At 45.5% G+C, this 24,056-nt stretch overlaps 1 protein-coding gene across 1 annotated transcript in view; it reads left to right on the forward strand.

Annotated features, from left to right (window-relative positions):
• The first annotated feature begins 252 nt into the window (after positions 1 to 252).
• Positions 253 to 24,056, forward strand: part of LOC124878703 (beta/gamma crystallin domain-containing protein 1-like) — a 40,300-nt gene continuing 16,496 nt past the window's right edge. Inside the window, exons 1-7 of the mRNA XM_047382797.1 lie at positions 253 to 282; positions 1,294 to 1,523; positions 8,339 to 8,438; positions 11,000 to 11,155; positions 12,990 to 15,217; positions 20,563 to 21,487; positions 22,246 to 23,145. Of these exons, the coding sequence (XP_047238753.1) occupies positions 253 to 282; positions 1,294 to 1,523; positions 8,339 to 8,438; positions 11,000 to 11,155; positions 12,990 to 15,217; positions 20,563 to 21,487; positions 22,246 to 23,145 (4,569 nt within the window). The remainder of the gene's footprint in view (positions 283 to 1,293; positions 1,524 to 8,338; positions 8,439 to 10,999; positions 11,156 to 12,989; positions 15,218 to 20,562; positions 21,488 to 22,245; positions 23,146 to 24,056) is intronic.

The following is a 24,056-nucleotide window of genomic DNA, read 5'->3' on the forward strand; positions in this document are numbered from 1 at the left end:
GCAGCTGCCCACAAGGATAAGCTAAATATTTTCTGGAGAAACATTTGGTTGCAAAACGAGACACAAATTGAGATCTTTGGACACAATCAAGACACAAAGACAAGAATGTTTCAGTAAATCCAGAATCTGGTGGGGTTCTCTTTGGACTGTTTTGGTTCTCAGTTGGGAATACCACACGGATGTCCGCTTAAATTTGTTTTCCTGTCTGTGAAAATGTCCGAGCAGAGAGGCACCCTGGGTTCAGTTTCCAATATGGCTGCAGACATCCAGAATGCTGTGAAAGTTGGTGACATAAACCAGCAGCACACAGACTGCAGACACGCTCCTTCTGTGTTTTAATGCAACATTCTTGATATTGACCAGTTTAGCTAATGGTGGATAGCTCCAGAACAATTAGCACCCCACTTTTTCCCAGCTTGTATCCAGAATGCTCCAAACTCAAGTGTTACATCATTCCCAGCTCAGAGCTCTGAGAAACGGATGCAGCATCAGAACACGGTACCAGCTGTTTAGCACGGTGGTGGTAGTATCATGCTGCTTGAATTTTTCCTCTTGTTCTGAAGGTCCAGGAAGCAGGTCAGGAGCAGCTGCTTCAGAATAAATAGTGTTTTATTCTAATTATTTTGCCCTTCTATCCCTGAGATGAAGAAGAAGCAGATTTCTCAGTAACTATAAAATAAACCTAGACAATATTATAATTCCCTTGATGAATAATAATTTTCATAATTCACTTTGAAAATTATAATTTAGTAGAAAACAGTGTATTGACTGAAATGATTGATTTGAATGCATTTACGCTGTCAATGCGCCCTCTGGTGGATTGAAAATGTAAAGCTTAAATATCGCTCAATTATTTCACCATTTTAATCTGTATTTTTGTTATGTCGCCCTTTTAATCATAGACTGTTTATACAACACAAACATAAAAAAAAATTGCCCTGCTCAAGGGATTTCCTTTAGCGCATGCGCAAATGAGCTGACGACTAGGCAACGATTTCTGCGCCCCCAGAGTGGAAATACGTCACCAATCAGACAGCGTCGATGAACGAAACTCATCATTCACTGTAAAATATTTATCTTGTACATCTACAATATATATACATATTATTTAGAAATATTTGTATGGTATTGTTTTATTTTTCTTAAATTTGTCTTTTAGTGTAATGTGGTGAGTCGTGCGGTGGCGCCTTCTGTTGGCCAGCCGCCACTGGATGCAGGTGTTTCTGTCCGGTGTGTGAGTGCTCCCACTGGAGGGCGTGTCTCCACACCTGAGCTGCGCTTCTGCACAAAAAGGGAAGCAGCAGCAGCAGCAGCAGCTGTCATCTGTCTACGGCAGCTTTAACCAACCGACTGTCCGACATGGCAAAGAAGACGTCCTCCAGAAAGTCTTTGAAGACTCTGTTCTCAAGGACCGAGGCGGATCAGGACGAGTCTGCGCAAAAGGAACAGGACAGGAAGAAGTTCAAGTTTCCAAAATTTAGGATGAAGTCGAAGAACGAGGCTCAGAGGCAGCAGGAGATTCGGTAGGTTCTGCTGGGGGAGGACAGGTAACCCGCAGACTCACATGTTGGCTCTGCTTTTATGCTTTTACACGAATCTGCAGCGCTGGTTCTGTTGGTCCATCATATGCAAACATTATGATGGCGTTACTGGGCGCTCAACAGCTGCTCCAGTTATCAGTCACACGAAGCGGGACCGGAATTGATAAGCCCCGCGGACAGGCGGGTTGTGATGCTGCATCCTGTCTCCTCTGAACGTGGAGAAGAAACCTGGAGAAACTTCATCATCCCAGTTCTCTCGAAGTAGGCTGACCAGGTCGGTGCTGCTGGATGCACCTTCATAACATCTTCGATTGTATAACTGACCCCCGAATGAATTTATTAATAAATAAGAAAACAATACGTTTTCTTAGAGAAGATATCAACATGTCAGGAGGTTCTGGAGCAGATCTGGTGTACCTGATTCTGCTCCAGAACCTGGCTGGGTCACCTCTGGTCTTCAGCCTGGCCTCAGGGATGTCCAGCAGCAGATGGTCCTGGGTGGTGTATGGAGGTGCAGCAGGTCAGTGAGGTAGTGAGATGGTACCAGAGGTTTAAACAGTAACAACACATTAAAATCCACACTGGGAACCAGTCAAACTAGGCCAGTCTGGGTGATGTGTGGTCAAACATCTTGACCAGTGAGAAGGTGGGCCCCAGACAATCAGTACCAAAGAATCATGGTGCCCAATAAGCCAGTTGTGAGGATACAGGTCTGTTAGAGGGAGATGACCTTTGACCTTAGCAATGAGTCTGAGTCTGACTCTACCACAGAATAAATGTAATAAATTTACAGCGAGCTTCATCATAAAGCAGAGATGGTCAACAGGAAGTCCACAGTCTTTGAGATAATTTTGAATGTTTTTATCAGAACAGGTTAATATAAAACCTCCCAGGTTCATATGTTTACATTTTACGGACCGAGCAGCCGGCTGTGTTGATGATGATGATGGCTGTCTGAGGTTCTTCAGAGGTTATGTGGAAGTCCTGATGTGGTGGTTTCTCATGCAGGACTGGCTAAGGTGGTTTCCTCAGACCGCCTGCATCCTTTCACTGGATCATGCTGAAGAGAACTGTCTCTCTAAGACAGTCTGTTCTTGTTTGGACCGAGTCAGACTGAACCTTCTGTAGATTAAGATTCTGAAATTCTCAGCTCAGCCTGCTAAATGGCACAAAGTTAAACTCATTCTGTCAATTATTGTTCATTATTTTCCATTCTAAACAGTTTCTTTTGATTGTGGATTAAATTCTGAATGTTTATGGTTTAAAGTGAAGATGTTCCCAGATCTTCCCAGTTTCATCCCGTTTGTTAAATGAAAGTATAAACACAAGACCGACTTCCAGATCTCAGAGGTTTTGAGGGATTTTGGAAAAAAACTTTCCTACATTGTGGGATTACAAATATCATCATGTAATCCCATATCATCACACTTCCACTGCTGTGCTTTCCTAAAGGTATGGTTGGATTCATCTGAGCTGAATACATTTTGAATTCCTCTTCATTCATGCTCCTCTTCATGTTCTTCATTTTGGATTTGCTCACTGCTGCAGATTTAACCGATCTCTGATCTTTCAACCACTTCACTGGTTGCTATGGTGATTTCCTCCTTTCCCGGGAAACAGCGAGCAGCTCTATCTTCGGATGCATCTCCAAACTTTGTTGAAACATTAAACTGGCAGTCTACGTGGGAAAATGAGGGGACTCTGTCTGAGCTCTCTGGCTGAAGTTCTGTGACCTGGTCGATGCCATTGCCATGGAAACGTGTAGTGTCCAACACAAAGTGGTCTTACAGGATGTTTTTCAGTCCTAAGGGCAGGTTTGTTTTTCTGCTGTTTAAATCTTAAAACATCAGAGAGGTAAAAACACATTACGGTCAGTCGGAGCTCTGATGCTAATCATCTGAGGCCCGTAACGTAAAATCAGTCACTCAGCTTGACGGCCATTAAAAGGTACAGGCCATGGTTTTCCTAATAATGTAGTAATGTGTTCCTCAGGGCTTTGTATTGGTACCCTTCGGGACCCGACTGCAGTAGGAACGGTGAGAGCTGAGTGGTGCCAGGACGGCTGATCTCTGTATTTAGCCCTTTGATTGCTAAACTTTGACCTCTGCTGAGGGGAGATCTGCCCAGTCCCTCAGTTCAAAGTCTGATCATCAAACTGTCTGCCTCTAAATTCCTGCAAGAACAATGTGATGAAACAGAATGAGATCATTAGATGGTTTGGCTGAAACCATCAGCACCAATGTTCTTGTTCCGTGTCCCAACTAACAACTGGATCCAAGATGCAGATGGAACTCCACTGAGCCCAGAACACTATAATAAAACTTCAGGTGATGTTCAGACATCGTAGAATTTTCGAATCCCGTTGGATCAGTTATTTGTCAGCATTAATGTAACTCGCCTATCCTGAAGGTACAATAAAGCTGAGGAATCCTGGTTCTGGTAACTGATGCAAGTCCATTTAGTGGCCCACAGACCAGTAACACGTTTCCAGACTGACGTGCTTGGATGGTGGTAATCATGGCTGACTGTTGACTGATACAGAGCTGCACAACATGTCGAATGGCAGTTCATAGCAACTTGGATGTGTGCAGTATCACATCTGACTTCTTGGAAGCAGGGTATTCCTGCTGTGATGTATTTGGCCAGTTGGAGGAGTTTTAGGTGTATTTTCTGCCCACTGATGATAAAGATCTCAGTGACAACATCACAGAGCTCAGAGGGAGGTCTGGAGACATCCTGATCATTAAAACAAAGAGAGCAATATTCATTTTGCAAGATGAATCCGGATGTCAGACAGACATAATCTCTGTGAAGTAATGTGTGATCAATTTTTTGGATGGCAGCAGAAATTCCAAAGTTGCACCATTTAGGTACTTCTTTAAAGGTTTTAAAGCTTCACAATGAAGTTCAATAAGTCGGATCTGGTTGCAATCCTGATTTAACAGAAACAATTTGGATGTAATGTCCTACATGTCTCCGTTAGACTTTTTATTTTATTTTAGGTTTTCCTAGTTTCTGAACATCTTGTCTAATTCAGGGTTAAATGACTGAAACCCAGCTTCATTTCCAGGATGGACTGAAGGGACACATCATTCTGCAGAGGTTCTGAAACCTGCTCATTTTCTGCTGTTTGTCATTTTTCATAAATGGTTTGAGTCTGGATTTAATTCCAGCTCCTCCTTTCAGTCTGTTGTTTTAAAGGCATAATAAAAACAGCTGAATATTCTGTCTTTTTAAAGCCTTTGTTGTAATTGATAACTTATCTTTCTGCAGGTCAGGAAGGGGAAAACTGAAACCAGTCAGTTCTTTGTTACAGCGCCTGTAGTTCTCACAACCTGAGAGATTTGTTAATGAATAAAGTTGTCTTCATCAGTCAGGTTCTCATTCAGATCAGCTCTGCAGGTTGGAGCCTTTCCACTTGGACTGAGAACCTTTCTGTAGACGTGTGCAGGTAGTTTTTAGGAATGCAAATTAAAGGTTGATTCCATCATTTTTTCCTTACCTCTCGCAAAAGATGTGGGAGTGCAGGACTGAAAGGCTGTTGCTGCAGGACTGAAAGGCTGTTGATGCAGGACTGAAAGGCTGTTGCTGCAGGACTGAAAGGCTGTTGCTGCAGGACTGCTGCAGGAGCTGTCATGTTTCCATATTTTTAAATTAGTGGATAATTCCTCTTCCATGTTTATTCCAGAGAGCAGGTTCCTTATCTTGGTAAATGATGGAAAAGTTTCCAGAACTAAACTAATCCAGATCCGGGTCATAATTCCCAGATGACTTTAAAGAGCTAAAACAAAACCTCAGATTTCCTTTAGACAGAAATCTTTTAACCAGCTGCCGCTTCGCTGCAATGTCTTCAAACTTTGGGGTCCACATCACATTAGTTGTGACCTGGACCTGTATGAATGAACTGAATAGTAACGCACCGGAAACTCTTAGCAGATATTTTCCATCTTCTTCTCCTCCTTCTCTGATTAATGGATAAAGTGTGAGTCTGTGAAGGTGATCTGCAGTGATTAACATCTGATGACAGTAGAGAAGAAAAACGGAGCAGGAGTTTAGACTGTCTGGTTTAGTTGTGAAGGATTTACACATAATCCAGGTTTAGGACTTTATCTGACGGATGGCAGATTTACGGCTCAGGTGAATGAAGCTGCCTGAAGGTGAAATCATGTTGGAGGTGTTTGTTCCTGTGGACCACACACCCCAACTGTGACTCTGTGATCAGGTGTTTCAGTTCAAGAGCGGGATGGAGGAACCTGCCTCTCTGCATACTTGCTGCATTCGCTACAAACTACCAATTAGTGAGACACACGAGTCTTTGTCCCCAGGGATAGTTTGTCACAGTTTCTGTGTTTCCTCTGCTGTCAGCTGACTTTCATTTATAGTGAGTCACTTTGTTATGGAATGTGTTGCTTAAACTGACCTTTGAAAGGCCTCCTTATCATCCTCAAAGCTGGACTGCTGCTGTTCAGGGGAAAAAGGCTGGCAAAGTCAGTGTTCAGTATGAATAACTTAAAGTTATAGACATGATTTTAAATGATGTTGAATGAGGGAGGTACATTCTGAGATGTTTTCTCTGGGTTACAGCTCTGTTTGCTGTAGATGCCTTTCCTCAGGGTGGATCTTACATCTCTTAGCTGCTATGCATGCTTAAACTCTGACAGAAGACAACCTTCTCTAAACCCAAACAGAACTCTGAATGAAATCTTTTCAATATGTTTAAAAAACCACCTGGAACCGGCCAAGAAACATTCGATGCGTCAATCTTATGACTTAAGCATGAATTGTTCCTGACAGACTGGAGCTATGAACTCTGAACAGCAGTTGGACATTAACTTTATGACCTTCAACACCTGTGATGACACAAATACTGTTATCAGATAAGGGCAAACTGCAGTAGCAGTGGCTGCTGCAGGTCCACAAGGAAGATTCAGGTCATTCTGTTCATATTGTGCCGGTCCAACGTTTATTTGTGCAAGGCGGTTCAGGTTTTGTGCAGTTTACCAGAATTAGATCCTTTAAGGTGGAGCCTGGGTTATTGTTTACGTAGAGATTAGAGCTGTTCTGACTTTAAATATGTCACATTAATGCATTCAGAGTTAAAGGTCAGAAATTCTTCCTTGCTTTAATTCAAACTGACAGGTTGTTTTGGCTCTGGTAATTTTAGAGGTGTCATGTTTGGACGTCTTGGGGAAAAAAGCTAATTTAAAGCAGCTCTAAACTCACAGCTTAACCTTTCCACAAAATCATGCCTGAGGGCCTCTTTACCATCATACTGTTCCTCAGCATAGACTGGGAACACCTTCTTATACAACTTTCATCCAACAGACATTTTCTGTGTCTTTACAGTAACATTTACATTTAAATGCACTGTGATCTGATGCATGTGGCTGGGTGAAGCACGGTGTTGGATGTGTCAGGCAGAAACGCATGGAATATTTCACTGGGAAAAGGAAAGGAGTAAGTGTAATAAAAATATTCTAATCCCGGGACGAAACCAAAGCTTCTCAGAATGAAACGCAGCAGAAAAACATCTTGAAAACATGAAAAAAACTGCAACAAGAAGAACTTTCTGCAGGAAACATGAAGGAAAACTGCAGAAGAAATGTTTAAGCTGTGAAGCTGATGATTCAGGGAGACAAAATCTGCTTTAGGACATGTTTGGTAAATGTTTATATCATCTGTGGTTGAACTCCTGTGTTTGGTTTTAGCTTCGACACATCGTCACATTTCACTGCAAGAACAGAGAAAACACAGTTTTTTCTTCCTCAGTCTCTTCATGTTGAATGTCCTTCACTCGGTCACATTCTTTCAGCAAAAGTCAGCTGTTGAAAGTTAAAACATGGAAATTCTGCGTATTTCCTGTTTGTTGACATGTAAACATTCATCAGGAGCAACAGATCTGACTCATCCGGCTATTTAAGGACTTCTCATCTCTGAAAACACAGAGGCTGGCGCTCTGCAGCTGCAGAACACGACCCTGAACACTCGTCACCTTCAGAGCTACTGCAAGCTGAGTCAATGGCATAGTGTGTGTGAATGGTGTTAGTTGTGTGCCTGTCTGTCTGTGTGTGTTTGGGAGGGGGGGTGTGTGTGTGTACATGCGTGGTTTTTAGTATATGCATGCCGTGTGTCTGTTCATGATGCTTGGTGTGTGTGTTTAGTGTATGTGGATGGTGCTAGTTGTGTGTGTGTGTGTGCGCTGTGCGTGTGTGCGTGCATGATGCTAGGTGTGTGTGTGTATGTTTACTACTGGTCTATAAACTGTTGGCCCATCCTCTGACTTTCTGTTTCATGGAGTTTATCTGGAGGGTTACTTTGTGCTGCAGCTGAATCAGTCAGGCTCACTACTAACATGTTCGGTTCTCTTCAGGATCACAGCAGAACAAATGGACCAAATCACTTCACAGTTTGGGGTTAGATGTAGGTCACAGGTATTCAACTGGCTGACCTCGGTCCAGGTCCAAACCCCAGTTAAGTCCTGTTCAGACCTGTTGAGATCCCCAGTTTTTTTAACAGTGACATGTTTTCTAATATTAACTGTGACAGTAGTTATTAGGGTCGCATCCAGGTTGCAGGACCTTGCAGACGCTCCAGTCTGAGACAAATCCTGGACGTTAGCGGAGAAACTGTCTGGGAACAGATTTCCATGTTTGGGTTTACTTTGTTGCTTTTTTTCTCCTAATAGGGATTTCCTAAAGAAGGATAAGGGAACACATGATGTTCTGTGAAAACCCAGGAGGTGTTTGTGCTGAGAAGATAAGGTCCGTGAACTGATGCTGTATCCATGTCTCCCTCAGAACTGCAGAGTCCAGGACTCCTGCAGAGGACAGAGAGGCTGACAGAATCGTCTCTGTGAAGAAGTCTTCATCTGTCTTTGCCAAGGAGTCCAGAGCAAAGGTCAGTGAAGCTGATTCATCCTGAAATATCCTGTTAGTTCAGGGTAAATATTTGTGACAGGTCTGTAGTTTAAACCTAGAGACTAAATCTGGAACATATACTGAAGTGTTTCTTCTCCACTGTTTTTTTTTTTTTTGTCCCCATGCATGGAGGAGATGTGGGGTGTCTAAGACCTACACTGGATGGAAAGTGATTTACTTCCTGTAGAATATTTAGGATAAGGAATCTTCTTGTTTCCCCAGGAAAGTTTCAGCTCAGGATTTCAGGTCTTTCTTAGCTGTTCTACAGAGATGGAAACCAACCAGGTACCAGAACCAGCTCTGGGTTTGTTAGGGACTGTTTTTGTGAAGAGCCTGGGTCTGAACTCTATGTACGTTTGGGTGCAGTGGGTGTTTTCACATCTTTCTGACAGAGAGCAGACTTTTCTTCAAGCCGTTCACTGAATTCACAAACTTGTCTGAACAAGAAAATGTCTGAAGGTACATTCTGATCCCATCTTCTACCCTTGCTCCATCCAGATGAGGATAATGACCCCCACAGGGGTCTGTCTGCATAACCCTGAACATCTTACATGCACAAGCACCTAGGTGACCCGTGAAGGATGAAGATGCTGAACGATGAGTGATCCTATCCGATTCTGCTTCGCTGCCAGCATGTTCTCCTGTATTTCTGATCAGGTTCACATCAAAAACTCTGAGCTGAAGAAATGACTTTCTCCGGGTTTCTGTTTGTTAAAGTTGACCTGTAGGTTTCTGTGGATTTTAGCTACAGAGCTTGGAGCTTATTTACACAGTTCTTTCCTCTCTTTGGAACAGGGTCGAAAAGCTCCAGTCCTCGGGGGCCGGTGTCCTGCAATTTTTAGATGTGTCCTTGGTTCAACACACCTGAATTTATTGTGTGGCTCATTACCGGGCCTGTGGAGAGCTTGACTGCATACTGAAGGGGTAATTCAGCCATTTGATTTAGGTGTGTTGGACCAAGGAAACATCTAGAAGGTGCTGGAGACTGGCCCACGAGTGCTGGTGTTGTTCACCCCTGCTTTGGATGCTGAGTGAGGAGTCTCAGCGTCCTGCTGCAGATGTCCTTTTCAGCAGGGCCATAAACATTCCCATCTGTGTGAAGACTCCTCAGGAGTTTCATTCAGTTGTTCTACGGATAGTTTTCTGTCTAAATCAAAGCAAATTGGGTCCACAGGTCTAGTCCTGAGAAGGTTCTGCTGATCTCAGATCATTTTAAGACCTCAGTTGTAGTCATGATTGTATTTGGACAGCGGCAGACTGTTTGACCAGCAGAGGGCGCCAGCGCTTTGTTTGTGAATGAGGTGGAAAGGTCAGGGGTCAACAACAAAAACATTCAGCTGGAACTTGTTTGCATTTTTTCAGAATCTTTGGCAGATTAACAACAAATATTTGATCAAAAACTAAATATTTTCCTTTTGTTATTATCTGCGGATTCACCATCAAACAAGGCACTGCACACTCTGACCATTAGTCACATGTTAGACCCACAGTCTCCTTCATGCCTGAACTTTTACCAGTTTATGTTAACGAGCTGCTACCTGCAGATCTGAGCTGTTGTACAAATTTCAGCATCGGGACAGAATCTAAATGACTTTCAGCCGCAAGCACAGCAGGTCCAGAAACTGCGTAATCCTGTTGGTGTTTCTGGTGCTGATGTTTTTAATCCTGTAGATGTTAGAAGGTTCATCCACTGATTTTTTTTATGGTGATCGTCTTTTATTTATGAGTTCCAGCAATCTCAGACTCTTATGAGGCAGCTAGGAGGAATTCTGTGTCTGGGGACTTTTTCCGACCTCTTGCTATAAAACCAGCAGCAAAGAGTATCCTTTATTTCTCCTTTTTATTTCTTTACCTGCTTTTATATTTTTATTTTGGGTCAGTTCAGCATTTCAGCTTTAAAACTACAGTTTTTGGGGGCTGATCTGGAGCAAACATGACTCAGGCTGAACTCAGAGTCACACTGAACGGGATTATTTGGGTTTAAAGTTAAACTGTCTTCAGGACATTACATGAACTCAACTATACCTCTCAAAACCTCTCCTTCAACCCTCGTTCTACAGCCTGAAGACAGGTTAAGGGTTTAAATGGTCAACCTATTTGCAGAAATAATAAAAAGCAAAATCTGGTTCTGAAAACAGATCCACTTATGGAGTTGTGTCTCCTCAGTCTAAACTTTGATGATGAGGAGCTTTAGTCTTTGTTGCTGGAGGAGGCAGAACTTGTCGATAATTTGTTCTGCTCCAAACGCAGCAGATCATGTTTGACCAGTCTTTCATTTCTCTGAGGGTGGAGCAGCTTCTGCAGCCTGGAATTAAGTTGTGGTGCCAGCTCTTTTGTTTGAACCATGGTTTTTAATTTAACTCCTCCTGCCCTTTGACAGCAGTGCTGGGCTAGGAGACAAGAGCAGATCTGGTTGGTTTAGATCTACATAGAGAAGAACAAAGTTTGGCATGTTGTTAACATCACAGATACATTTTACATAAACTCCATCCATCCATCCATCTTTCTGATCTCTCCTAAATCCTCCTCTTTTTCTTTCAGGCCAAAGAGTTTAGCTACTCCGAGTTGGACCTCAGAAAACCCAAACGCTTTGCTACATTCTCCTTTGACCTGAGGAAGAGGAAGAAGAGGGTTGAGGAGAACATTTCAAAGAGCACCTTTGGTCTTCACAGCTCCGGCATCAACATGCAGGAGGAGGTAACATCTTTTTTTTGTGACCTGTTCAGGCCTACCATATGGAGCAGATGGTAGCCTACATGAGCCAGGTTCAGGCAGGCCACCAGACAGGGGCATGGCCCAAGCACATACACAGACAACACGCCACCAAGGCAGGCAGCCCTCTGCTGGGCCCTCCCAATGACGCAGTCAAAGAACCCCAGAACATCCCCACACCCAAAATCCCTGCCAAACCGGCATAGGCTCCGCAGTGGGAGCCAGAGTACCACACCATGACCCCTTGCCCATTTGAATGCAGATGTGTATGTCTAAAATTCATTATAATTAAGGTTGTGGCTGGGGATGTATGAGACCCCAAAGCCCTAAGTGTCTCTAGTGCATTAAAATTGAGGTGCAGGACCGGGCCAAATATAGCAGGGAGGGCACCCCCATCCATGCCCACAAGGCCCATCATCCCACCGCCCAAGACCCTGCTGCTGTGCTGTGTTGCATATGTGAAGGGAGGAGGGGGTGGGCGCCAAGGAGGGAACATATTAACATAGACTGATGGTTCTCTCAGATCCATCTGACAGAATATCTGTTATACTCTTAAGAGCTGAAACGTTTTCTTCAGAAACCTTATGTTTCTCTGCGGTTCTGATAAGGTTCTGAACATTCTTCTCTAAAACAAGAAATGGTGATGATTTTATCACCCCAACTTTCTTCATTTTGGTTTTTTTGACCAGGCTGGAACCAGAATTTATACTGACAAGAAGTTTGAATCTATTGTGGATTTTCTCTGATTGACACAGGCTCAAAATTATACATACAGGCTCAGATATATTCATACGTGCATCTAAATCTGTTATTAAATGTTTCTGAAGGTTCTGGAATGTCCTTCTAAGACCTATACCTGCTAACTTCTAATTGGTAATCATGATCCAGTGCAGCGTTTAAACAGTTAGTTTGATAGCATCACAGGGCTAAACAGCACTCGGAACCATGAGAAAATCCAAGGAACTCAGTGAAGATCTAAGGAGGAGATATTGTTAGCTGGAAGTCTTTTAGAGCTATTTCTGAACATCTGAAGATCCAAACGTTTTCAGTTTAAACAACTGTGCAGAAGGCCAGGTTATTCAGATGGATCTCCACTTTGCCAAGATCTGGAAGAAGATCCAAACTGTTCCTCTCAGTTAAGGAAATGTCCATGTGTCCAAATGTCCAAAGATGTAGCTGTTTGGACATAATGACAAGAAGAATGTTTAGAGGAATCCAGGTGAGGCTTTCAAACAATACTGTACCAGCTGTCAAGCATAGTGGTGGCAGCATCATGCTGTGGGGTTGTTTCCCTGTCAGTGGTACCAGTGGTGCATTGCTCGGAGGGGATGAAATGATGAAGACCGGTCTGATCTCTTCCAAAATGATTCCAGAACCTTGATGGACATGAAAGGTCGAGATGCAACCTGCTAAGAGCTGTTTAACCAAACATCAGTGGGTGTATGAATATATGTGAGCCTGTGTGGTTTTTAAAACCTTCGCTGCTTTATATTGTATAATTATTTTAGCCTAGATGAAAAACAGCTCCTCTAAACAGGAGTGGATGGAAGATTTTAAAAGTTTCTTTCAGAAAAACGCTCCTGAGGTTCTCAATCCAAACCAAAAACCAGCTGAGTGCTCAAACTATCTGCAGCTCTACTCCACATTCATCCCTCAGCTGATGAGGTTCTGGTCCACAACATTTTGCTCTGCTCGGCTTGATTGTTTAAATGAGCTGAAAATCAGGTCGGAAGGTTGTCTGTTCCATCTTCCAGTGAAGATGTTTAGATTCTCAGATGATTTAACTGTAAATCTGAACCTCTGACTGATCTTCTCACAGACTCCGGCCTCCTGTTTGGATCTGGACCAGGCCAACTCGAAGATGCAGTTCAGTGTGTCCCAACCCGAGCTTGATACCAGCGGGACATTCAACATCCCATCTCCTCCTCCTCTGTCTTCAAATCGATCTGAGGCATACTTCTCCTTCCCTGTTGGGTCATTCCTCACTCCCAAAACCCAGCTAGAATCCGATCTGCTTCTCTCCAACAGCTGTGCTGAGGGAACGCCAAGAGCTCCAATTGCCTCTATCCAGGAGCTTCATCTGGAAGATTCAGCTTCCTCAGTGGAGGAATCTGCTCCAGCTCAAACACAAACCTCCTCAGCTGTTCCCAGCTTCCAGTCCAAACAGGCAGAAACAGCTGTGGACCCAGACTTCCTACAGAGCTACACCACATCTGCTGCGTCAGGCAGCTCTGCTTCATCTTATCATCAGACAGACAACACCTCAGGAAAAACTGAGCTGATCCTGCAGAACAGCGGCGCTAACAGGAATGTTTCTGATGCTGCTGCTCCTCTGAGTCAGGAATCTGCTCCCAAAAAGATAGAGAATCAGGAAGGTTTTACTCTCACTGTGACCTCTGAACCCCAAACTGTGGTTCTGACCTCAACTGTCAGCGAGGAGCAGAGGACCAAGCCCTCCAGACAGGACTCAACTGCGCCTCTGAGTGAAAGTTTAGCTGTAGGAGAAGCTGAACATCAGGAAGCTTTAACTGTCACTGAGTCCCTGATTCCTGAACCTGACCCAGGGACCTCCTCTGTCAGCAGCAAACAGATCTCAGCTGAGAGGTCTGACCCTGAATCGGACTCCATGATCTCACCTATCAGCGCTGAACCGACCCATCTTCCCATCAGTCAGGATTTGGTGTATGAAGCTTTTTATGATTCCCTCTTTCCTCTGAATTTTACCTCTGAGGTCATTGCTTCACTGTTGCAACATCCATCCCAGATCCCAGCGAGACTTCCTGCCTTCCAGACAGAATCCACTGAGGTCCAGCGCCCCCCTGAGAGCCCCATAGAAACTGACAAAACCCGCTCCCTGCAGTCACATGATCCCGCCGCAGGTTTTTTCAGTTCTGGTGAAATAAATCCAACCTGTGCTCCCTCTGCACAGACCTCTAGCTCGTCTCGGATCCAGGTTCCATACTCGGAGCTGACTGCTTCCCATTCACACAGCAGAGGCCTTGTTCCTGACTCGGCTGCTTCTCCTGTTTCTGGAACGTCTCCAGGGACAGACTCTCGGGTTTCCTGCGCTAAACGCCGAGTGATCCTGGTCAGACAGTCGCTCACACCCGTCTCCTCACCTCCGGATCACAGAATGAACACCCAGGAGGTCGAAACCCAAATGGAGAATTTCTTTGTGCCTACTGGACCGACAGACGGATCGGACAGAGCTCTGAGTCCTGCCTACCTGAGTGTGGGATCAGACGAAGGCAGCACCATGGAAGTTTATTTCAGCGCTCAGGAGGACAACACTGAGAGCGGAGAGGAGGAGATGTTCACGGTGGATGAAAGAGAAAAAACGTTTGTGCCTGAAGAAGGGAGAGAGATGCAGCTGCAGGGGGAGGACACCCAGCAGGTCGGGGGAGGCCTGACAGGTGGGACACTGAGGGGGGAGGCTCAGACAAGGATCGAGGAAATAACTAAAGGTCACAGGTTGGAGGATCAGCTGCTGTTCCAGGGAAACTCTGAGTGCATCCTTGGACCAAATCCAAGGATTGAGGAGAAAGGAGAAACTAACTCTGCACAGGTGAGAGGGAAAGCAGAGGAGGAGAGGAGGGAGGAGCTGCTGGCCCCACCAGTTCAGCAGGTAAACAAGCTGATGGAATGTGATTCCACCCCGCCCTCCTCTGATCCATCAGGGGAAGGAAACCAGGCCGAAGACGTAGAAACTGATGATCTCTCTGACGAGGAGCAGAAAGCCCTGAGCCTGCAGGGAAAGTTTCTAATTTCTGAAGTCAGGAGACCCGAGGAAACAGGAGAGGAGCTCTGTGTCCAGGCAAGAGAGGGAGAGGAGCGCACCTTCAGCTCAAACACGTGTTCTGCAGCAGGACAGATACCTGACGCTGCTGGTGCCACCCGCAGTCCTGAGTGGGCGGACACCATGACTAAAAGCGCTGATGGAATCGCTGCGACACAACAACAGGTGTCAGACAAGCTGCCAGCTCCAGACACGCGCACACTGCCTCCTGACCTGCATCCAGCCAAGCCCACCAGTCATCTGGACCACGGGTGAGTCTGTTTACATGCTGACTGAATCGAGAGGAGAAAGCGGTCCTAAGATAACGTCAGAGCTCTCTGTACTTGTTTATCATCTGAACAGCAGCAGAAGTCCTTCAGTCTGTCCTAGGTTCTTACTCAGCTCAGACAGGTACTGGTCCAATTAAAGCGCCATACATGACAGCAGCAAATCTTCCCCTAAACCTGGGTAGGAAGCAGTTTAAATTAATCTGAAATATAAAAACAAAACTGAGCAAACGCTGGAAATGAACATCATGTTCTCCTGATGAATCCAGAACCTGCCCCAGAGCTTTAGCCTGCTGATCCAAGCTCAGTTAGAGGAAACAGATTATTACAGCCATTTCTTTTCCCTGATTTTGGATTTTTATTGACAGTTTGTTTAGAAAATTAGATTATAATCCTGCTGCAGAATGTTTGCCGGGAAAGCTGAAACCTGAAATTAGGAAGATCATTAAAGCACCAAGAAAAACAAACACACTGACACTTCCCAGAGGTTTGAACCAAAGATGTTTTTTGTTTTCTTTTATTTCTTGAAATTCATGTATTCTGCTGCAGTTTTTCTCATTCGTAATCCCAACACTTAAAACTGTTCTGATATTGAGGATCCTAATCCATGAAGACCTCCAGTTGTTATTCTATCCCGTTCCTCCTTCAAAGACATCATTTCTTTTTTTGTTTTTTGTGGCACTAGTGGCCTTTATTTGTGTTATTTTCCAAAGTTGCCAGACAGGAAGTAGGGTGGAGAGAGGGGGAAGACATGTAGTATAGGTTTCTGGGGTCCGGACCCAAATCCGGAACGGCTGCATCGAGGACTGAGGCCTCCATGTATGGTGGGCCGTCGCTATGCCACGCCCCGCCCCTGCTCCCTACATCTCAAAGTATTTATCAGTATAGGGTTGTCTCCAACACTGGGGTCAGGCCAGTCCAGCAGCTGCACCCTCCTCTTTGTGAACCAGGCCTTTGGAACATGGTTTTCTATTGTCTATATGGTGACAAATTATGGACGTCCCTGAAGAAGATGTGGTCCTGAGGGCAGCAGATGTTGCTCTAAGATCTCTGCTGGTCTTTTCTGCATCAGTGCTGCATCACAGAAGATGAAATTATCCAAGCCCATACCATGATACAACCTCCTACCATCAGAGAGCCTGGCTGTAGGGTCTGGTTGCTGACAACAGGCTGGATGCTTCTTTTCCAACAAACATTTGGAAAACCGATCCATCTGAACATCAGGCTTCTTCTCTGCTCAGTAAAGTCTGTGAATGTAACTCTAGGTTGTAGAGCTGGACTAAGTTTCTCCAAACTAATCCCTGCTCCATGAGGTTCTATCAGCTGGTGCTGGAAGATGGTTCTGGATGCAGAACCAGCAAAGGGATCAGAGATCACTGCTGTCCAGCTGAGGCTGCTCCCTGAAAGTCCTCCAGATTCCTTGATGGTTTCAAGATGTTCTGGTCAGCAGAGGTAGAAAAATGAAGATCCTTCTAATCTTTCATCAGTTTAAAACAACTTCAACTTGTTAATTTCCAGCTGGCTCTAAATCAGCTCCATCCCAACTGTCTTTTGGACCATGTTGCAGGATGAGGAGCAGGAATGGATAAACGTCAACAAATCAAATGAAGCTGCTAAGAATGGGAACATCAACCATGGAGGCTTCATGCAGGAGAAACGGTGGTTCTGGCTGAAACTGCGTCTTCTTGCAGGAGACTGCAGCTGTATCTGTTTTTGTAATATGCTCACACATGCAGAAACCTATAGCTCATTTGCATTCACAGCTGCACTTTAACATTTAAATGACTACTTCCTAAAGGAATGATGTTCCAGGCAACTGCTGGCAGGAATGCTGAGCTGGTTCCCACACCTTAACCATATAACATGTTTAACACTAAAAAATGAGGCAACCTTTTACAACCTGTTTTCATTAAGCATCTTAGAGTTTTTGGAGACTTTTTGTTCAGAGAATCAATATTTACAGACAGCAACATCTGTCTTCAGGTGATCAGCTTGATCAGTTTGATGTGTAGCCCAGTGGTGCCTCAAGGTTGTGTATGTGTGTGTGTGTGTGTGTGTGTAGGTGGGTGAGGTGTCAGCACTAATAACCTGGGGGTGAAATGGGTACGTTGCTATGGCAGAACCTTAACTTTAGGTATGATTAAAAAACCAAAATCTTAAAACTGTTTAGGATTTAAAGCACCCTAACAATTGCTCCTGTCTCTCAGTACCACTATACCAAAAATCAGCTGATTTGATAAGTTAGAATTTCCCTTTCAGTGTGGGGTGTGAGATAGACCTTCAACAATAATTATTGTTGTTGTTATTCATGCATAAATGGTAATATGCATCTAAGACATTTTGGCTATGAGTTGTCTAGTAGGAGGGGTAATGGGGGTGGTGCTGAATTTATTGGGTTCCTCACCAGAACCCCCACTGACTGTAATACTGTGAAAGCTTCAGAGGAGGAGGAGCTGAACCTTCTCTGAGTGTAGTTAGTTTTAAAGCCACCAGATGGCAACATTTAGTGTTGAGCTGCAGCACAGCCCTGAAGCCTGTTTACAAACTCAGGGGGTGGTTCTCCTTTTGGCATTTTTTGTGTAGATCAGAACCTGTGTTCTGGTTCTGCCTTCATGTTCAATGAAGCTGAGAGAAGACTGTTAAGCATTCCAGTTTTCCTTCCTGTGCTGTATGTTTTCTGACTCTTATTCTTTTGTACAATCCTGTCATGGCCCGTTGCTCCTAAAACAACACTTTTGACCTTTAGCTGTTTGGGTGAGAAGAAGTTATTCAGAGAGCCACACCTGTGTCACATTCCTCCTCAGCAAAAGAGTCATAGATGAACATTGAAGCGACTGATGCAACCACGCTATATTTAAACCCTCTTCACATTTTATTGCAACATCTCCAACATCACTGACGAAGCTGCACCTGAAGATTTCTGGTCTGAAATCAACTGGGCAGCAGTCAGGGAGATCGTCGCCAACCTCCATCCTCTATCTTCTTTCCATGTTTCACTGAAGGCTTCAGACAAAGTGGAGCATGTTGAAAATCACCATGAATGAGGCAGTTTGAACTAGACAGAGGTTGTTCATCATGAGTTTAAGAGATAAACCCTGAGAATCACCTCCGTGTGATATTTCAGAGTGGACTGTGGGAGGTTTTCCACCTTCTCAGAGATGTTGACTCTCACTGTCCACATACAGAATGAGCTGTTGGTGTTTTTATGGTAAAATGTCTGCAGTCATACTGTTCAGAGAACTGCGTCTGTTTCAGGTCATCAACAAGTTTTTAGTCTGCTGAGCTGTTATTTTGGTAAATATTCAGCAGTTTTACATCAGAATCACTGTGGGGTCAGCCACAGCGCCCAGTACACCAAGCTCAGCTGAAAACCCTCAGCCTAAAGTTCTGTTCCAGCTCTCTGTGACCGGTTCTAACAGTAGCTGCACTGAAAACAGAACATCATCAGGTTCCCTCCAGTATCCTCCAGTTCAAGTCATTATTACATGGTTACCAGTGCAGAAACCAGATCAACCAGTCCTCCTCCTTATCCAGCAGTATGTAGAACCTTCTTCAGCTGCCAGTATATCACATCGTTGTGGAGGAATAATGGTCCATTCTTCTTCCCACTTTGCTTCAGTTCATTGAGGTTTCATTTAATTTCTCTAAAGGTTCCACCAGTCTTTGCTGCCATCTTGTTTTTAGAGAGAAGAGGCTTTCTCCTTCAACCTTCCAAGTAGCCATACTGGTTCAGTGTTTTTGTAACTGTCCTGTCGTGACCTTTAACCTGCTAACTGAGACTTGCAGAGTCTAATATGGAGCTCTTGTTTTTTGTGGTCTTTTCTCTGAGCTTACTATCTTGTACTGAATCTGCCGAGATGTCCATTCCTGGGAAGATTGGCAGCTGTCAGATGTTTTCCATTTGGGAATAATCTTTCTATCTGTAGAATGATAGACTTCAGATAGTTTGGAGATGACCTTCAGACCCAGAGTGATGGGCATCAACAGTTCCTACCCATCAAGGTCACTGCTGATGTCTTTTCACCTTGATGTTGTGTTACTGCACCGCTGTAGGGCCAGAGCAGCAAAATGTCAAATTCATGCATCTATAAGGTGCTCAATCTGATGCTGTTCAGGTAACATCTCAAAATCATCTCTTGCCTGAAATCCTCTGGAAGCAGTGAGAGGAGAGCTGGTTTTTACCATGACTGGGAAACCAAAGAGTAAAGAAGAAGGCTCTTCAGATTTGATTGTTTCATTTCAGAGTTTGTTGTAGCTGCTCAAATGAGCTGGAAACCTTGTCAGATCCCTGCAGGGTTCTGCATTGCTGCATCTCTAGCGGTACTTAAGGCTGATGCTACCTTCAGCAGGTTCTCACTACCCAGGGTGTTAACAGGAGGGACGTTCTGATCAGGGAGTATAATCTGCTGACTGATGCTGAATCATCAGAGCTGCAGGAAGCTGACCGTGACTTGAAGCTCAGAATTGTGACTGATGATTCAGTGATCTGGTTCCTCCTGACCAGGCTGTCTTCTGTCAGGTTCAAATGTGATTCTCAGGATGTTGTTTTAGTTGCAATGAAGCTGTCGGTGTGTTCAGGAACTCTGAAGCTGAAGCTCAGTGATGGATCAGTCTGACATCTGCTCAGCTGACTTCAGATCAGCCCAGGAACAGTCTGAGGAAAGATGACCCAGTAGGCTGGGCTCTTCATGTTGATTATCTCACAACCTTCTCAAGAACTTCAGTGCTAAAGGAGGTTATGAAACAGGAGGTTATGCGATTTTCAGGAGCCAATGGACCATGAAGGACAGCTTTCTGTAAAAGAACTGGATATTCATATGGTCCATGTCTTTACAGAGGTGGTTCTGTAGGAAAGAACAGGAAAAATACTGATCCAAATGGAGTTTAAGGACTGAAATATAATCCTCATACCACATTTGGGCCACACTCAAAGAACATGAGCAAGTGTGCTCCTGCTACATGACTGAAGGTGAAGGAAAACAAAGAAATAAATCAGAAATGGACAGAACCTCCCACAAACACATTCATGGATGCTCTTAGCTCAGATTCTGCTCCTGTTCTGTTTAGGGACTGGACCATGACTACTCTGTGGGAGGTCATGTTTGCTTTGAGCTGGTTATGTCAGCTGACTGAGTTTTGCTTATCTAACCAGTCTTCCCGGCTGCACCTGGTGCATTTGATGATAGAAATGGTTCTGAATGTGGAAGGATAATTCTGGACCTGCAGAAATACACACAGCGGTTCCTGGCTAGTTTTTATGACCACACCCTGACCCAGTCTGATCATATGACCGCTGCTTCACCACTTCCTGTCTCTCTGTGTTCCTTCAGCTTCCAGTATTCAGGAGCAGAGCCAGAACCAGAACCTGACGACAGGATGAGTTCAAGCTTCAGCAGCCTGAGCACCAAACTGACCCTAAAGAACTCATCTCCTCCCAAAGAGGAGGAACCCAAACCCTGTTTCCACAAAGTGTCTCTGGTTGGTACTGAAACCAGCAGCATATCCGAGCAAACGGATCCTGAACCAGAATATAGGTTTAAGAACTGTTTTCATGGTGTAACTCAGTATAAGTCCAGCAGGTCCTTCCTCCTGGACTCCTCCGACACCTCCTCTGCTCTGCCTGAGGATGCACCTTACACACACATTAGCTCCTCCTCATCTGCTCCCAGCAGCCTGACTGACAGCTCTGTGTATCTAAGCCCTGTTGAAGTGGGGGAGTGGAGGCGGAGCCTGCTGGAGGAGGAGGAGCAGCCAGCTGCTCCTGCTAGTGAGGGGGAGGAACGGCTGAAAGGAGAGACAGAGTGGAGAAAATCTAAGTGGGAGCTGGAGCAGCTCACTGTGTCCTCCTGCAGCACCGACGACGACTCCTGCTTCACCGGAGTTTTCAGGGCCACCCTGGTGGATCTTGTCTCTGATCCTGCACCTTCCCTCTCTCCCCCATCCTCCCCGGGCATGGACTCCGCCTTCAATGAAATGGACATCCTGGTGGACACCCTGAAGAGCATGGAGCCCTCTCAGAGGCCCAGGAGCACAAGCTTACGAGCAGCTCCTCCTGTCTTGGTCTCCCCCCTGCCCCCCATCAAGGAGGACATGTTGAGCCCCATCATCTCTGACCCGACCCCCTCCCTCATCCGCCCCCCACTGAAGACAGAGGAGCCCCAGAACCAACCCTACACCCTACTGGCTGGCCTGGGCCTGAAGAAGAACACCTCCAGAGACAACTGCTCCCTGCTGGAGCTGATGAAGAAAAGTCAGGTACCCCACACTCTACAGACTTCAGACTGAGCATGAAACACTCAGTTTATTTAGTCACGGCTCATTGAGATATTTTAGATTCAAATCAATCTGAGGTTTGAGTTTGACAGCCACAGTTAAACACTGAGGGTTCATATTCAGAAATGTTCAGAACTTCACAGACAGCAGCTGCAGCTTGAGCTCCAACAGTGTCGCAGGATCAATCTGGAAAAGTCAGGATGTCCTTGTCCTGCTCTGGAGTGTCACTGAATTCATCTTTGTTGGGGATGACGGTGGTAGGGGTTCGTCCTGTAACCGGTAGGTTGCCTTTCGAACCCCCACTCCGTTTGTCTCAGTCGTTGTGTCCTTGGACAAGACACTTCACCCGCCTTGCCTGCTGACGGTGGCCAGAGGGCCTGGTGGCACCCATTGTATGGTAGCCTCACTACTGTCAGTCTGCCCCAGTCAGTACTGCCACTGCCAGTTTGGAATGTGTGCATTAATGACTGGTTCTAGTGTAAACAGATTTCGGGTCCTCAGATTTGATAAAACACTATACCAGTGCCGACCATTTACCATTTCTTGGTGTTTAATCCTGATCAGCTCTGATCTGGAATCCTCCTGCAAAACTCACTAGACTTTAAAAACAAAGTAGAAATCTATGTTAGCGGGAAGTAAAATTTATGGAAGTAAATGTTAATTGTTTCTATTAACCTGAAGCTGCAGCTCAGTTTCCTCTGATCTCAGAGGTCTAACTCTCAGACCTCTTTATTCCTCAGGAACATATCTCGAACCTGCCTAACGGAAATGGAGCTCCTCAGTCTCCCACCACCAGCTCCCGCCTCAACGGCAGCATCCTCTTCGGAAATTACCGCTCCTTATCTGTGGAACAGAAGCTGGAAAATGGGAACACCGAGCCGCTCTGTTCCCACACCAGATCTCTGCCAGAGACTGGATCGTCAGGTATGACGGTAAGGGAGTCTGGTAAAGTGGGGCCCCTTGGGAACACAACCGGGTCCCGTGTGGAGCATCTCTCCTTCGTCGTGAACTCCTCTTCATTGGGCTCCATGAATGGAAGCGGGGACTCCAGCTTTTTTAGGACCAGCTGTCCTGCCTCCCTGAGCCTCGGCTCCCCCACCACCAACATCCCCACCAGCCTGCTCAGCCCCACCGGCTCCATCAACCTGCATAGGCCCCTCACCAACCCGGAGCCTCACCTGTTCAGCCAGGGGCCAGGGGTCCTGCAGAGGAGCCTCAGCTGTGAGGGGTTGTCGCAGACACCCCAGTTCAGTAGCCTGCAGGGAAGCCCCCAGTTCAGTAGCCTGCAGGGAAGCCCCCGGTTCAGTAGCCTGCAGGGAAGCCCCCGGTTCAGTAGCCTGCAGGGAAGCCCCCAGTTCAGTAGCCTGCAGGGAGGGCCCCAGTTCAGTAGCCTGCAGGGAGGGCCCCAGTTCAGTAGCCTGCAGGGTGGGCCCCAGTTCAGTAGCCTGCAGGGTGGGCCCCAGTTCTGTAGCCTGCAGGGAAGCCCCCAGTTCAGTAGCCTGCAGGGGGGGCCCCAGTTCAGTAGCCTGCAGGGAGGGCCCCAGTTCAGCAGTTTGCCCACAGCTTCTCAGTTCCAGAGCCAGCAAGATGAACCAGACTTTAGCCTGATGTCGAAGTACCGAGCCTTCCCAGATGCCTATGTGAGTACCGCAACATGAGTGCATGTTACAGAGTGTGTGTGTGTGTGTGTCCCCCCCCCATGAAAGGCCACGGGTTAGAAGCGGATGAAGCCCCCAGGATGAGTCTGCCCACAGAAGACCGGATTCTGTTCCATTTTTTTAGATTTTAGTAAATATTTGGAGATGGATCCTTTCATGCTGCAGAATAAAACGTCTCTGTACTCTTCACATCCTCACATCTATGATCAGTGAGGTAAAAATCCGTTTGCAGCATAGTCAGAAATGCTGCAGTGTGAGTATCGGTTTACTCTGTTCCTGCTTCTGTTTTAGAACGTCTCTTGTGTTGAACAGAAATAAAAACTGGTTTCAGAAAAACTGCAGCTTGATCCAAACATCTTTCCTCTGAACATCACATATGTAATTAGACAGCAGAGGGAGTGTTTGCGTGTGGCTCACACGTCTGCACACGTTCTGGTGCATCCATCTGTGGGCCTAGGAGCGATTTATCTGATCCAAAATGATTTTATCTGGCAGAATAATGAAGAGGTGAGAAGTGCACGGCAGGCAGCATGTGCAGAAACACTGTCAGTGATCATTAACCCTATCCCCTGATGGATGATTGGAGGAGGAGATGTGAAGCATGCAATCTAAAGAACTGATGCAGCTGGGTCTGCAGCTAGAGAAGGTTTCTGGCAGCCTGACCCAGAACCTTGGATCTCATCACCCTGACCCAGAACCTGACCTCAGAAAACAGACCAGAACAAAGCCGTTGACAGAAGCAACCAGACTCTGAAACTGTTTTCTGGTTTGCAGTCACACCTCAAACATGCTCCATCTTTGAGGGACAAGCTGTTTATGAGTTGTATGAAAACATTACAGACTAGAACCCTGTAGTAACCATGATGCATCAGCTTTATAAATCCTAAACGTCC

The sequence above is a fragment of the Girardinichthys multiradiatus genome, chromosome 13 (genome assembly GCF_021462225.1).
Source record: "Girardinichthys multiradiatus isolate DD_20200921_A chromosome 13, DD_fGirMul_XY1, whole genome shotgun sequence".
Taxonomy (NCBI): Eukaryota; Metazoa; Chordata; class Actinopteri; order Cyprinodontiformes; family Goodeidae; genus Girardinichthys; species Girardinichthys multiradiatus.